We start from the raw sequence: 17,220 nt of genomic DNA on the forward strand, positions 1-17,220 counted from the left end.
GACTCCATCTTAGGTGTCAGGAAAGGTAACTATCTGAAAGGAAAAGTCTGCTTTAGTTGTTAAACCAGCAATCTTAAAGTGTTGCTTTCCCACACAACACTGGGATTCCACGTTAAAGTCAACAGCAAACCCTCAGAAGTGCCCAGCCCTGACCAAAATCTGAAAGACACTTGTATTCTCTGCAGCTGCCCCTCACTAGCTGGCAGAACTAAATTCCCACCCCCTTTAGACGCCGAGACTGAGGGCCTCAGTGCCCTTGTAAAGCCTGCAGGGACCTTGAGCTGTTACTTCCAACAGCCCTGTGAGCCCCTATTCTGCAGAAAGCTCCACACCGCCTAACAAGGTTCAAAATACATCATGATCAGAGACAATGCACTCATGTCTCTGCTGGAGGTGCCCAGCCATGTTCTCCATTTGAGGATCCACACAAGGTAATCTCTCTAGTATGAGAAGTAATCCCTTAGAATGAGGGGAAGGGTCACAAAACACCCACACTCTCTCACAGAACCTTCTATTCAAAGTCTTTGGGGTCGGAAGCTTAAAAATGAAATAATTAAGGCAAATCCCAGGTCATCCCCATGATTCAATCAGTCCCGTTACCACCACTCTCCCCGGCTCCCCTGGGCACAGCACTGTACCACAGGTTCTCCTCTAGGTGGCGTTATCCATTCAGTCACAGGCCTGGCCCTAAAAAGGGCCACTCCGCTTCCCAGGCAGTCTTATTTCCACAGCTTAGCACCTTTCCTTAAGGCTTATCTGTAAACATCCTCCCCAGATGTGGTACCAAACCTGTGGACACCACCACATACCACCCTCTGCAGTTTCAGAGATGTGACATGTAAATGGGTATTTTGTGAGGAGCCTATGGTCAGTCTTCCCTGACTACAAATATTTGTCTCTTCTGTAAATGCCAAAAAATACCACAAAAATGTGTATTTGCATTTTCCAACTATAATGTATTTTTTCTTTTATATGTTAAGCTGTTGTGTCCTCAGCTACTCAGTTTGGGATACTGTCAACTGCGCATTCCACATCATCTGAATCAGTTCACCTCACAACTCATTTCTGTCCCTAAGTGGAAAGATCCTCCCCGACTTTCTGCTCTTTTATTAAGGAAGGCACTTCTGTTTTATCAGCATGGAGGTAAAAACTCAAACCGTTTCAACTGTAAAAAATGAAAGGATATGCGCCTATTACCCGAATAAACGTGGAGGGTACTGGGCCTCTGGCACAATGCCACTTTTGGTATACCCAAAGTACCAGGGAAGGAGACCAAATGATCTGGTCACTGCAAATGCTCCCTTTCTAAGAAGAAATTTCCTTCCCAGGGCCACAGAAACTGCCCATTCACCATATGAACACTGGATGAATCTAAGCAAGATACTGCTTCTTCCTAACATCACCTTGTTATCCTTCTAACTTTGCAATTCTGGTTAAGGAAACACCACTAAGACACTTCTGTAACACTTCAGTCACCATACAAAGTTAATTCCTATGCCCCAGACTTCTTAGGAAACATAATCCAGAAGCTGTCCCCCTTTTGCTTAAATGATACAGATTCCTTTGGGAAAAAACATCACAGCTAGCTTATTTGCTGTGTGGTTGGCAAGTCCCACTGGAAAGCAGAGCAATTCTGTCTGTGTTCACATGTCACAGACACACTGCGGGGATGAGGACATGTGCAACCATCCCTAGGCCTTCGGAGGAAGTCGTTACATAAACAGAAGGGGCAACTGAGGGCATGGAAGGACCCTAACCAACCACCCCAAGGCCTCGGGAGGAACAGAAAGAGTGACTGAGGGTGTGAACTGACCCTAACGACCCTCCAGCTCTTCCCCACTCTGCAGAGCAGGCCCGGCAGCAGCCAGGAAGGACACGGATGTGCTCACCAAGGGCTTCTAAGGTACAGCATCATTGGCCTTGTCTACCCAGAGAGGGTCCACCTGCTTACCAGGCCTCCTTTGAGCTGTGGGAAAGCTCTAGGACAAAGAATATAAACAGTCAATCTAAGGGAGCAGTTCCAACTCAGGGTACATCCAAAGCACAAGGAGGACTTGCTGGAAGAGACCACCAGGCCCCGCCCCAGTTTCTAATTCACTACGTATAGGGTGGGGCCTGAGAATCTATCTGACTTCTAACACGTTCCGAGGTGGAACTGACACTGCCAGTCCAGCACCCGCTCTGGGAATCACGGCTAGTTTACATGTTAACAGAGGCTGTTCACTGTAGCCTGTATCTTGCAAGGTTTCTGCTGACCATTTAAAAACAAAATACATCAGCTTTATGTTAGTTTTCCAATGTTTTATTGGAAATAATATTCAAGTCACAAAAAAGTTGCAAGAATAGTACAAAGAACACACTCATATGCCCTTCACCCAGATTCACCTCTTGCTCCCATTGTTGTGTCTACCATCACTCTCTTCCTCCCTTCTCCATATATATCAGATATTTTTTTCTAAATCATATGAGCAAAAACCGCATATAAATCATGGCCCTTTACTCCTAAAGACTTGCATGTATTTCCTAAGAATGAGGATGTTCTCTCATATAACCCACAGTGGCCAACTTCAGTGAATTTAACTGATAAACCACTATTACAACTAAGATAGAACAGCTCATTTCTACCCAAAGTCCCACATGCTTATATCTTACAGTCAGCCCCTCCCCAACACGCTGACAGCCACTATTTTCTATTCCTATAATTTTGCCTTTTCCAGATGTCACATAAATGGAATAAAAGAGTATGTAGTCTTTTTTAAGATCAGAATCTGTGGCATCTTACTACACTGATGGACAGTGACTGCATTGGGGTATGGGTGGGGACTTGATAATATGGGTAAATGTATTAACCACATTGTTTTTTCATGTGAAACCTTCATAAGAGTGTATATCAATAATACCTTAATAAAAAATAAAAATATGTAATAAATAAAATGTATGATCAGATATACATAACATAAAATGTACTACATTAACTATTCTAAAGTATATAAATCAGTGGCATTAAGTACATTCACAATGTTACGCAAGCACCACCACTCTCTGGTTAGGAAGGCACTTCCATTACCCCACAGGGAAACCTGCACCCAACAAGCAGCCCACCCCCTCACACCAGTTCTCTCTCCTTCAGCCCCAGGCAAATACCAAACTACCTCCTCTGCTTTCTGTTGCTAGGGACATGCCTGCTCTGGACACGTCATACAGTATGCGGTCTCCTGTGTCTGCTCCTTTCATTGAGCTTGTTTCCGAGGCTCATCCAGCAGCAGCGTGCGCCAGTACTTCCTTCCTCTGTATGGCACACGCAGCCTTTTGTGTCTGTTTCTTTCACTCGGCATAATGCCTCTGAGGTTCATCAGGTTGCCAGATGCATGAGTAGCTTCCTCCTTTTTACTGCTGAGCAGTGTTTCAGTGTATGTTTATAGCAGTTTGTCCAGCACCAAAGACAGTTCACTCCTGATCCTCTCCCCAGGAATATAATCATGTAACTCAAGGTAATTTACACCTAATGGGGTTATAGTTTCAAACAGCAAAAGAAAAACTCAATACACATAACACAGTAGGCTCACATTACCTTGTCTACAATTCCAAAATCCAAAATGCCCCTAATTGTCAAGTTTTTTGGTAAGTTTTCAGTGAAGTCAAATTTGGAGACAAATCCTGATCTACACTACACTGACTATTTTCGAAGTCTTTATTTAGTCCTCTTACTGAAAATATTCACACATTTTGAGGCAGAAGTATTATTATGTCTGATGTACATCTCACTGGGGGCTACAATTTATAGATAATCCATGTACTGCATTACCTTTCTATGTTCAAAAAGTTCACACACTCATCTGACCCCACAGATTTGGATAAAAGTTGTGGCTCTGCGCTAACATGCTTCTAAATGAGACAAAAGTTAACCTGACAATGACTGCAGTCGGTGAGCAGGCACTAATCTTTCCTGCTGCAGACTGGCTCCCCGTTACAGCAGCAAAAAGGACGAACTCTACTCACCATCCCCTCCTGACAAGCAATGTCCATCCGGCATGGGCTTTGCAGGTTATCACACAGCCTAAAAAAAACTGACTGCTATGTATAACAGTCACTTTTTTCTACCGAGAGTCACACAGAATCTTTCAACAAGCAAATGTTCGAGTTCTCAGGACATCTGACTGTCCCAAGGCATAGTCTGCAGCAGGTGTGCAGCACGCGCCGCTGTGACCCCTCAGTGGCCCTGTCACGTGACTCTTCCCATACACCACAGGTACTCACTGCCTGTGCACTGGGAACCTGGCAGGGGCTGGCAGAGGGCCAACCACTGGGGGAACAGAAGGGTACAAGGCACGCTAGGCTCCTGCTGTCACGGAGGCACTGCTCTAGTGGGAGGGATAAGACCTAACACAGCTGAGGAAAACGTCAAAGCGACAAGCCCCACAGTGACCAAGAGGATGCAACGGAAAGGGACTGGGCAGAGATTTTCAGACTGCGTGGGGAGGCGAGGCGTCTGGGAGGCGGAGCTGAAGCCAAGAGGTGAGCCTCAAAAGACAAGTGAGGGTGTGAGGGAAGAGCAGTGCAGAGGCCCATGGAAAAGGCAGTCTGTGCCGGGCGGGGATGAGAGGGGCTGAGTGAGGCCGAGCAAGACAAGAGAGGTGAAGAGCAGACCGGCAGCCACGGGCCTGCTCGTGCAGGACTACGTCAGAACAAGGAGCTGGGAATTTCTTCCAAGTGAGCAGAAGGCTGAGAGAGGATTTTAGGCATGGGTGTAAAACATGATCTGTTATTTCCAGAAGTTCATTCTACCTGCCATACAGAGATGTGGTATAGATAACATGGGACTCCATGGTAATCCAATCCTTTCACTAAAAGAAGAACCATATATATATATGCATATGCATGTACACACACACACACATCTCTGTTTAACACACTATCATTTCATATAATGAAATGCCAAGGCCTGCATTTCCAGAAAAATGTGTGCACGTACACACGCTATTTCTCCCACTGTCCTGAGTGATTTCCAATTTATATCAATGTCCAGAGTCTTCCAATTACAAGTGTAATAGCTACAACAGCCAACAACCTTAAGAACTTCCCCTGTGGACCCTACACATTAATATAACTTTTATTCTGCTAAGAAATCTGACACTGTAAATATAAAGGTAATGAGTACAAGAAATGAAGAGTTAAAATTGCTATGTAAAATGTCATGACAACTCTGTCTCCTAAATATACCACGATTTAATGAAAGCATGGTACATGAAACAAAATCAAGCTGAGGTTACTGCCCTATCAGTGAAAAAGGAACTGCAGCCTATAAATTCTACTTTTAGTTCCCAAAGATAACAGTGGACCAAGAAAGTGTGTATGAGACTTATGCACACAAAAAAGATGTGAATATGTAAGGACAACATGACTACTCTCAGTCATGTTTCCACAAATTCAGAGTAGGTGCTTTTAAATCAAAGAAATAATTAGCTTTCTGAGAAATAATGCTTCTGAGTTTGTTCTCAAATTATAGAAAAAATACTTCTGGACTTGACACAAATACCAGATTATAGAAAGCACAAAAATTTATTTCTGTGGCTATTTCCCTCCACAGAACCAATGAGAAGAAGCAGCGATCTAGTTACCAAAAATTTCATTCACAGTAAATTGCTTAAAAGCAAATTATATCCTCAAAAATACAGCATGCTCTAACTTAGTTTTTTTTAACTTGTATTACTAAAATTCTAAGCTCTTTGAAGATACTGATAATGTTCTAGTTTCTTCAATTTAAAATTCTGCAAAATAAACCACTTAAAGATCACCTTCATTTTTAAACCATTTCATATTATGTAGTCCTAAAAAAAATGAGTGAATACCTGGAATGATTCACTTCTGACTGCTTTTTCTGTAGTAAGATTTGAAGGAACTGACCAAACTTGGTACTCTAAAATACCAGAATATGCTAAATTTAATCTGCAGTTCAGACCACAGAATAGAGGTCAAGGAGAAAGCTCTTCTGGGTTTAATAATGGACTTCAAAAGAATAGCTGCTGCAGAACTCCATTCTCAGAGCAAGACTGAAAATTCAAGAAACCACTAATTTGCACAATTGCTCTGGAAAGTTGTAAACTTTACACTGAAGCCATGAAATGTAAAATTTTACATACAAAAGTTTATTAAATCCTAGTAGGTTCAAATTCAATCTACCACAGAAGAACATAAACAGCAAGTTTAATTACTTAATTATTAAAATATATTCAGGGACAAATGCTGCAACACTCACTGTCTAGCTCAGTGGCGCTCAGAAGAGCTGGAACATGCATCCTCATGGCCCACGCATGGACAAACAGCCACAAAGAACCACGGCTAAGACTAAAGCGGGCTGATATTTGAAGGCACCGACAGGAGGCTTCTGAAAATCTTAACTGTGGTTTCTTAAAAAAGTTTTAAGTAGAACATGATGCAGACATCTGACAAAGACCTTCACTAGCCCAAGGCTGCATGCACGTGCAGAGACTCACCTGTGTCACACTCCTTCAACCGCAAGTCCTTGGCAGGCCTGCCATCAGGGCTCCGGAAGGCGTTAAGAATCTGCAGGAATATGGTGTTTATACTAATGATACAAATTATAATCAAATAGTGAATATTATATGTCCCCTACTAGTTTTTAGTCTACATAATTTAAAGTTATGATTACTTTAAAAAGGCAAAACTAAGCCATGTACATTCCAAGCATTCAAAAACTGCTGAATGAGAAAATGTAATTATTTCAAACTTCCCCAGTATATAAAAAAGGCAGAGGAACATAACTGCTAAGAACTCGAGCTCTGACATCAGACTGCCTGCACCAAGCCCCTCAGGCTCATCTGCAATGGACCCTCCAGGCCCCATCCCCATCCATTAGGCACGACAATGCACTGGGCTCCGTTGTTCCAGACCTGCGGTCTGGTCGCTTCCTCCCCATCTGCCAGTGGGCAGTCCTCTCTTGACTGCAGGCCTGGGCTCCAATGGCACCCCTTCAGTGGCTCCCCTATCTTCTGACTCCCCATCTTAAACAGCCCTGCCCCAGCAATGTGCTGAGCCTCTATGGCAGTCCCCTCGAGCATGTGACACCACCTGGGACCATTGTCCACTCCATCATCATCCATGGGACAGTGACAAGTGACTCTGTGACACTCACCCTTCCAACACTCAGTGCCCAGAACAGTGCTTGGCAAACAGTAGGGCTTGATATTTGGAGTGCGTGACTGAGCACACCGATACAGAGGACACTCTGATAACTGAACGAACTACTGCTTGTAAGCACCACCCAAAGCCTCGCATAGAGTGAGCACTGTTCACTCTTTCTGTGACATCCTGACCAAATTCTGATGTAAATTCAGCCAACTTTGGTCAGCCAGTTCTTCACCCCTGAGGACACAGTTATTTTCCTACTATAAATAAATTACTGTCATGCATACCACCCAACCCTCCCTCTTGGATCATACCCTAAAGGATGATCATCAGGCCTTCGGACGGCAATCATTTGTCATAATTTTTTTTTTTTTTTTTTACAAACTTCACCATAGTGAGTGCGTGTGTAACTGGTGAAAACTGATAAGTTCTATGGACTGTGCCAAAGCCAGCCTCCTGGTTCAGCTGCTCTACTACAGTAACACAAGACGGTAAGACTGCGGGAAGCTTACTCAGTGAGTGGTACCCCAAACATGCCTGTGTATTTCTTTGTATCCTCCTGTGAATCTGTAATTTTTCAAAATAAAAAGCTTTTATAAAATTTTTAATTGACCAAAAAATTGAAAAAAGAGACTTACCTCTTCTTTTGAGGCATTTTCAGGCACCCCGCTTAATCGAATAAGCTTGTTTGGCTTCTCCTCACTTGGACCAGTCCTATAATCTTGATCCTTCAATCCAGAATAAAAAATTATTTCAGAAATAAATATCTTAGTGTGCAAAATGACACTGAACATGAAATACAGGTACTTTGGATCAAAAATAAAAAAAGACTCATATCATACAAACATACAAAAAATTTTAATTTTATTTTTCTCAGTTCCAAAATTTCACTTCAAATCATAAGAATGCTAGTATGCTAATAAGACCAAGGCTCACTGAGGGAGTCTTCAAACAGGAAAAGCAGAGTAAGAGAAACAACACGGCACAGGGCTCACAACCCAGACAGAAAAGAACCTATTCTCAAAAGCACAGTTCTGGATGAGAAAACAGCAAAGAGAATGAATGAACAAATAAAATTAAACCTATGTCATCTATCAAAGGTGTCATCTGACCAAAGACATTTGCATTTCCATATTCACAAGTCTCGGCTCCAACTGAGTTCCCTCCATTTTAAAAGCTGTAAAAGGATTTAACTTTTGAGGAAAGGTCTTGTATAAGTAAGTAACCACGCTTTCCAGTGATGCCTGCTATCCTGGCATTATCGTCAGTACTGTTCCCTTTTATTCTCCGAAGTGCCCTGATGTGAACAGTAAGTCATATGGTCACCAAGCTCTAACATTCTCAAAATCCATTATTTGATTAGCATGCCTGAGGGTTACTATCCAAATAACAGACACTGGATAGAGATGGGTAACATCTATTTTAAAAGACACTATTTTCATTGTCCAACTGCAAACATAACTCTCCTCCCTTAGACTCTACACATACTACACTACATATTACATATATAGAAATTCAACACGGAGTCAATCACACTAGCCACATGGAGATGCCACACCAACATGCCCTCCTGGTCACTCGCAGGTGCCCCTTAAATGAGCTTCACAAAGAAAAAGGCCCCAGAACTGCCACAGGGCCTGACTAGGCAAGAACCTACCTTACCCCAAGGTTTTTACATCAGCACCAAGAAAGCACAGTAATAGATACACATCTGAGCTGAGGGCCCTTCTTGAATATAAATTCTTATTTTTAGTGGTGGTACGAAGAGAAGCCTGGGACCAATGATCCTGGACTCTACACTTCATCCTTCAGAAAAGCCATAAAAGCAAAAAACTAAAGAACAGTCCACTCCATTAACATACCTGAAGATCCCGTTGGGCATCTCGGGAGGTTTTGCCCTCCAGAAAAGACTTGCTCTGGCCAAAGCCAAATATCTGGCTTCCTGGCATCCTATGATCCACATCACGGTACTCCATGCTTCTATAATCAGTGTCTTGTTGGCCAAGGAAGTCCAGACCACCTTCTTCTTCAAACAGACCAGTTTCTGAACTCGGTCGTTCACCTCTGGAAAGCTGTGACTTGTCTTCATCTTGAAGTGGATTTTGGCTGTTCTGAAAGTCTGATGAAGACTCCTGTTCAAAGGCTACATCTTGTGTTTCTCCTTCCCTTGTTTCTGAATGCTCAAATTCTCCTTTCTGAATGCCAAAAGCAGGTTTTCCTGTTGTATGGTCATGTGTAGATTCTTCTCTCTTGTTCACATTCATACCAGAATGTTCTCTATCTTGCATAGAGGGATGAACGTAATCCAAAATATTTGGATCCACAGAGGGCATCTCCCTACCTTTAAATTCTATACAAGGCCCTACCTCCCTGCCCCTAAAATCCTGGTCAGTCCTAGACCGGTGTCTACCTCTGAAATCTGAATGTGGTGCATCCCTGTCCCTAAAGTCTAGATCACTAGTTCCTGAACCTCGGCCTCTGAAGTCCACCTGTGTTTCATCTTTGTCCCTGAAGTCCAAATCAGACATATCTCTACTCCTAAAATCAGAATGGGACTGCTCTCTGGCCCTGAAATCCAAATCTGATAAATCCCTTCCCCTAAAATCTGCATGGGATCCATCCCGGCCTCTAAAATCTAAATCATAGGCTCCCCTGCCCCTGAAGTCAGGTGGAGGAGCATCCCGACCTCTAAAGTCAGCAGTGTGACCCCTGTCTCTGTAGTTCATGGGAGATGCCTCCCTACCTCTGTAATCCAGAGAAGTGCTGTCTCCACCCCTGTAGTCCATAGGTGGTCCTTCTCTGTCTCGAAAATCCCCAGAATGTACATCCCTACCCCTGAAGTCCAACTGTGATGAATCTCTGCTCTGGAAACCAGAAGATGAAAAATCTCCCCCCCTGAAATCATGTCCAGGTCCCTCCCCTCCTCGATAGTCACCATGTGGTCCATCTCTAGCTCCATAGCTGAAAGAATGCTCCTCTACATTTGCAAAGGGAGGCCCCGAATGCCCCTGGAAATCAAAGGGAAGTGAATCTCTGCCAGGGAAGTTGCCAGAGTGTCTTTCTTGAGCATGACTCTTAAGGGGAGGAGGAGGATAGTCCCTGTTCCACCCGGGAGCAAACCTTTCTTCTTGGCTCCCGCTGTAGAAACAAAGACAGTGTTATTCATATTGTCCAGAGGTTTTTAATCTACACACCAGCATATTCTTCTCTAATCACAGCACATTCTTCTGCAAATATTTTTTTTTGGCAGAGTTCTGTAACAAAGTCCTAGATCTGCAGAAAACAGCACTGTTTTGCTATTTTAAGACGAGGTGGTGGAGTAAACTTTTATGCTCCCATTTCAGAACACGAGGAAAAGTCAACACAAGGTTTTCAACATGACAGCTGCAGAAAAAGCTTTCACCCAGTCCTGCAATAGGGAAAATCCGCAACACCAGATAAGCTAGCAATGATGACACACTACAAAAATTTCCATTTCCTATAGTCAAGGAACTTAGAATTCCAAGATCAACATGATGATTCCTACACATCAGAAAAATCAATGCCCTTATAAATTTATTGGAGTAAGTTTCGGAAGGTGTCTTTCTCATTGCTGCATACAGGGGTAACAGTCCAAACTATCTGATCCCAGACACCACCAGATCAGATGCAGGCCCGAAATGCAGAGATAGCGGCTCTAAATCACCAGCAGAGGCATGCCAGTGTTCACTGGATGGCATCAGCCCAGGCTGCCTCCAAAGCCCAGTCCTAAGGGCTGTCTAGCAGCACTTTCATCTGGGTCCTTTAATTAGAACCACCAAAAGTTGTCACAGAAGCAGCACGAATCAGGCCACAAAGCACATGTGAGTTACCTAAGACAAGTGACAGCATCCAGGAGCTTGATGCTGAAAGGGACGGAGTGGGGGCAAGAGGCCTTCAGGCATTATCCTCGCATCCCAAATGGAGAGGCTGATATTCCAAATTCCAATGCCTCATGCTAATGTTCCATGGTAATAAAAATATGTTTTAAAATAAGCATTAAAATCACATTCTCAGTTTACAGAACTCAAGAGATAAATGAGAACTGGCCCAATCTTTCCTACTGCCCAACTTCTTCCCTATGCCCAGCCTCCAGGCCATTTTACGTGTTTTGGACTTTGGTAAAAAGCAAGGAATTTGAACAGGCAATTAGGTACCTAGGATCCCAGGCTCAAGGAGGGGGACTAAAAAAAAGGAAAACGTGGAAGGACATGAAGGGTTATCTACTCTGAGTAGTAGAATAAGTATTAAGAGGAAAATCCAGCTCAGTTCTCTGCCCCCAGAATACAGAGGTTCTATCACACAACCCTTCTGAGCACAGACTGCATCACAACAGAAAGGTGCAAAGGACACCTGGTTCTGGGTCACGCAGTTCCGGAGAAACTGTTCCAATACCAAACCCTTTCCTAACAGGGATCTAACACTGGTAACCTGAACATCAGAATAATGCATATTTAATGGACTTTCAGAACATGATGACTTCTATGCACATTAGTTATGTCTATGAGGCTCATCATTAAGAGGCGTATTCAATGTTACTCACAGTAACTCTAGGGTCTCCCATATTTAAAATCATTCAAATGCCAACAGTTAGCCTGCGGCAGACTTAGCCCTCAGCAGACACTCGGGATGAGTGCTGAGGTAGGTGACACTACACATTTTCTGACCGAACACAACAACACTGTTGTGAATACTGCCCTAAGGATTATCTTATCCTCTTATATTGAGAAGATCAAATAGCCCTAGAGTAACCTACTGCACTGGAGTCCCTAGCACTGTTTTTTATGCTGGATATTCAAGAAACAGGTCTAGTGATATAAAATAGCAGTGGCTATGAAAATCATCTTCAACCAAATAAAAAAAATTAAGAAGTTAAGATGAAATACAAAATAATTTTCCTCCAAGATACCTTTTAAAATCCAAATTAGTCCCCCTAGAAGTTGTTACATAGACTAAATCTCCCTTTAAAAAAATAAAAGATAAACTACATCTCCCTTTTGTCAAAGATCTTAAAAAATAACATGAAATGACTTATATTTAAACTAAAATTAAGGTGGGGAAATGTAATTTTAAATAAATTGGCCAAAAAAAAAAACATTCTGAAAAGTGTTTTAAATTTATGAAATAGAGCTAAATACCATTCTGAAAGCTTACCTAAACCATATAAATCAGGTTAGTTCTATAAGAAACACCTTGCTTACATAATAGTTTCCCATAAATGTATACAAAAAGATTACAATCTATACATTTTTAAATGCTAAAGTACAAGGCCGCTGACCTAGACTAGGGATCAACAAACTTTCTCCATTTAGAGCCAGACAGTAATTTCATTAGGTTTTGCAGAATCTTCAGAGCGATTCAACTCTGCCACTGCCCATGGAAGTGAGCACAGCTTGCAAACAAACGGCTGTGCCTGTGTTTCAATAAAACAAAAACTGCGGGCTGTAGTTTGCTGACCACTGATCTAGATTTTAATATTTTGAAAGAAAAAACATACCCAGCATCACCACCATTGCTTTAAAGATTGCTGAGCAGAAAACCCCTATCATTCAGTATTTATGCAAACACCAGCTTTACTAAATATATGAATTTTAGAAACTCACTTCTCTACCTAAATTTTTCATTGGAACCCCAAGCTTCAGACTAATGAATTAGAACATCTCCTGAATTTGCATAATAAAATATTTAACTGCCAATCCAAGCATATATTATTTTGCTAAAAGAGATAATAAACAAGTAATTGGGAGATATTTTTTAATGTTTAAAAAAATGCTTCAACATGAAACACTTGGCTTGTTCAGTCTCACAAGCATTATGGAAATGACTACAAATTTTGAACTATTTCTGTTTTTAAAAAATCAGAACTATTTCTGCACAAGGAAAATATCCCCTTTATGGAAGACCAAAAACGTCACACTTTATCATTAAAATATTGACAATTTCAATATTCAAACTTCAAGACTTACCGAAAAGGTCCTGTTCTGTTAGCAGAACGAGAATCCCCCCACATCTCTTTCTGTGTCAAGAGGGCCCAATAAGCAGATCCTTTTGCTACTGAACTCTGGTGATAGCAGTATCTGTACAAGACAAACCACAAAGAATAAGTTAAGTGAGAACATGAAGGGAAGGCAAGACTATTTCCTCCTACTTGTCCTTCAGGAACCACATCAGCAGTGATATTTCTAGAAGCCTTCTTTAAACATTTACATATTCATTTATAACAAGAAAAATACATTTTTAACTAAAAATGTGTTTTCTGGGACACCATAAACTTCTCAATGTACTAAGAATGCATTACATGTACTAAATTTTTACTAATTTTTCCAGCATCCATTTACCTTCGTTTCTGGGAACAGCATCTTAACATTAAGACCATTCTCAGTGTGCGTGGCCGATCCTACCCCATCCAGGCTGGCCAGGCAGAACGGTCTATTACCCTCACCAGTGACTGCTTTCAAGATGGGCATGTAACCCAAGTCAAGCTGAGAGGTCATCTCCAGAACCTTTGCTGCCCTTATTAAGAAAGAGGCAAACTTCCATGACCTTGAGTCTGGCGATGGTTTCATAACCATGACACCAAAGCACAAGGAAAAAAGAAAAACAGATAAAAATGGACCTCATCAAAATGAAAACTTTTGTGCATCAAAGGACACTCAGAAGAGCAAAAAACAACCCACAGTTCAGCAAAATGGTAGACTACAAAGCTCCAAAGACTTGTTGCTGCAGAAACATCGAAAAACCAGCAGTGACTATCTGAATCAATGTCACTAGAGCTTTAGAAAATAGCCAAAGGTTTACAACAAGCAAGCAAATGCTCGGTTAAGGAAAAGCCATCTTCAAAATAACAGGAAAGTTGTGGTATCTCACTATTCCCAGCCACCCTCTAGCAGGGCAGTTTGGTCCTGAAGCCGAAGCAGCCCAGTTCCCAGTTTCCTCCCACAAACCTGACTTGCAAATTGTTGTGTATACCTGTCCTCACCTGTCTGGGCGATGTCTGAAGGACTGATGCAAGGTCTTTCTGTTTCACGTAACTCACAGTGGGTCGGAGAGAGAGGCCCAGCGGAAAGCACTGCTACTAACAGCTGCAAAGCAGGCTACAGACTCACAGACATGAAGAGCTTTGGGAAATTAGGACATTTCAAAGCAACATCTATATGGAAAACCTTAGAAAGCCACATGCAAACCCAAGCAAGACACATGACCAGACAAGACCTGAGAAAGACCTTAAGCTTTCACCTTAGGCTGATCCCTAGACTCAGAGCAAGCCCCAGCATAGGGCCAATCTACAAAAACAGACAGAGATGGCTATTTATTTTTCTGCTTTTCTCTTGCTTTTGTTGGTGTGTTTTTGTTTGTTTTCATTTGAGCTCCTGGCACTAAAGGAAATCTTGGTCAAAACATTACATAAACACACAGGCAAAAGGAACAGACATCAGTGATCATACATGTAAAAGAAATAGTCTTTGCAAAATAGTTCAGAAAAAGTCAGAAAGTCAAAAACCAGACTATTGTCTCTAACAACCAAAAAATAAAAAACACAAAAACACGAAACCAGCAAACCCCAAGAAAGGGGGATAATCTGATTTCCAGAGCTATCATATTATAGTCAAATGCCCAATATTTAATTAAGGGGGGGGCATACAAAGAAACAGGAAAATGTGGCCCATTCAAGGAAACAAAATAAATCTTCAGAAACCATCCCTGAATAAGCACAGACATCAGATTTATTACACAAAGACTTTATTAACAATTGCCTTAAGTATACTTAAAGAACTAAATGATAACACAAAGAACTAAAGGAAATCAAGAAAGCAATATGTATATACAAAATGAGAATGAATATCAACAAAGACACAGAAATTTTTTTTTCTTTTTTTTTTTTTCTATCCCCTCATGCTCCTTTACAGCATCTCCATCCCATCCCAAGGCAACCACTATACATTGTCTCTGTAGATTTCCTGTGTTGGATTTCTAAGGAATGAATCCCTATGTCCTTGACCAGACTGGGCCATTGCTCTTCCCGGTTTCTGTCTGTCCCTCAACGCTGCTCAGCACAGGGCCAGACCCACACATGGCTCAGGGTTTGCTCAAGGAAAGGTGGGTGAGCTCGCACCCCCTTAGGGGTTCTCCAGCTCCGCGCCTTCCTAAGGCCCCAAAGAGCAGGCCTGGGGGCTCTTGGTCCGCTGCCGCCTCCTGAAGAGCATGTGGGGCTGCCTTGCTGAGCCCCACAGCCCTGTGGGAGGGGTGCCTACTCCCCAAGTCCTCCTCGCGGGGACTGCAGCTCCCAGTGGCCCGCACGGGCGCGAGCTCTGCATCAGTGCATTCTAGGGCATCCCCCCGCAGGTCCTAACCCCAGCTCTCAAAGACACAGAAATTTATACAGTGGGATAAAAACTCCTACAGCTGAAAAGTATAGGTGAAACGAAAAATTCACTACAGAGGTCCAACAGCAGACAAGCAGGCAGAAGGATCAGCAACACTGGAAGACAGACAACTGAAATTATCTGATCTGAAGAGGAGAAAGAGAAAAGATGAACAAAGATGACTGGAAGACCAAGGGACCTGGAGACAGCAAGAAGTGGACCAACATACAATTATGGGAGTCCCAGAAGGAGAGAGAGAAAGGGCAGAAAGATTATCTGAAGAAATAATGCCCCTCCCTCAAAATCCCCAAATTTGATGAAAGATATGCACCTACAAACCCAAGAAGCCAAATGCAGTATAAGTAGGATAAATTTGTGCATTATGTACAAGCAGAATAAACTTGATCACACATTATGCTCAAACTGTGGAAAACGATGAATCTTAAAAGCATCAATAGAGAAGTGCCTTGTAACTACAAGAGAACCTCAATAAGACTATCACCCAATTAGAAACCTTGGCGGCCAGAAGGCAGTAGATGCTGTATTAAACCCACAGGGAAAAAACAAACTGCCAGTCAATAATCCTTCAAAAATGAGGATTAAATTAAGACATTTCCAAACAAAAGGGAGTTTATTACCACTAGATGGGTTCTGCAAGAAATGCTAAAAGGAGCTCTTCACGTTAAAAGGAAAGGAAGCTAAAGAGTAACCCAAAACTTTCAATGAAATAAAGATCCCTAGCAAAGATAAATACAGAAGCAATTTTAAAAGCTAGTATTATTATAACTTTGGTCTGTAACTCCGCTTTTTATTTTCTACATGATTTAAAAGACAAATGTATAAAAAAACAATTATTAATCTAGGTTACTGAAGACACAATTTATAAAGACATTATCTGTGACCTCAGTAACAGAAATAGGGAGGGAAAGGAGCTGTTAGAAGCAGAGTACTTTATGCTATTCAACTTGAATTGGTATAAATTCAAATTAAATTGTAACTATAGGATGTTATATGTTAATTCCCATGGTAACCACAAAGAAAACATCTACAGACTACACACATAAGGAAATGAGAAGGGAATCAGAACATTTCACTACAAAAAAAATCAACTAAACCCTAAACTAAACATGAAGGACAAAAATAGCAATAATATATAGAAAACAAATAGGTTGTGTACCCATATCAGTAATTACTTTAAATATAAATAATTTGAACTTTTCCAATCAAAAGACCAGATTGGTAGAACAGATTTTAAAAAGCCATGATGTAACTATATGCCATTTTCAAGAGACTCACTTTAGTTCCAAAGACAAATAGGCTGAAAGTGAAAGGATGGAAAAGACATTCCATGCAAATAGTAACCAAATGAGAGCTGCAGCAGCTGTACTAATATCAGACAAAAATAGACTTTAAATCCAAAAAAGGTTACAGAAGACAAAGAGGGACATTATATATTATTTAAATGTTCAAAAAATACACCAAGAAAATAAAGCAATCACAAACATAAGGCACTTAATAACAGATCCCCAAAATATATGAAGCAAAAATCTAAAAACCTTAAGGGAGAAATAAACAGTCCAATAATAATAGCTGGAAACTTCAAACCCCATTTTCAATAATGGATAGACCAGTAAGACAGATATAAGGAAAGAAATAGAGAATTTAAACAACACGATAAACCAACTAAACCTAA

General features: G+C 41.5%; 1 protein-coding gene across 3 annotated transcripts in view; it reads right to left on the reverse strand.

Moving 5' to 3' along the window:
- RBM6 (RNA binding motif protein 6) overlaps positions 1 to 17,220 on the reverse strand; it is a 73,850-nt gene that overhangs the window by 48,830 nt on the left and 7,800 nt on the right. For 2 of the 3 annotated variants that reach the window (XM_036877532.2, XM_036877533.2), the window contains exons 2-5: positions 13,131 to 13,241; positions 9,009 to 10,284; positions 7,785 to 7,874; positions 6,495 to 6,564 (exon numbers count right to left, since the gene is read on the reverse strand). In XM_036877532.2, coding sequence (XP_036733427.2) covers positions 6,495 to 6,564; positions 7,785 to 7,874; positions 9,009 to 10,284; positions 13,131 to 13,174 — 1,480 coding nt within the window. In that variant the 5' untranslated portion in view covers positions 13,175 to 13,241. Of the gene's footprint in view, positions 1 to 6,494; positions 6,565 to 7,784; positions 7,875 to 9,008; positions 10,285 to 13,130; positions 13,242 to 17,220 lie in introns of those variants that run through there. The other variant, XM_057487388.1, reaches the window with a different exon arrangement.

The sequence above is a fragment of the Manis pentadactyla genome, chromosome 1, assembly GCF_030020395.1.
Source record: "Manis pentadactyla isolate mManPen7 chromosome 1, mManPen7.hap1, whole genome shotgun sequence".
In the NCBI taxonomy this organism is placed as follows: domain Eukaryota; kingdom Metazoa; phylum Chordata; class Mammalia; order Pholidota; family Manidae; genus Manis; species Manis pentadactyla.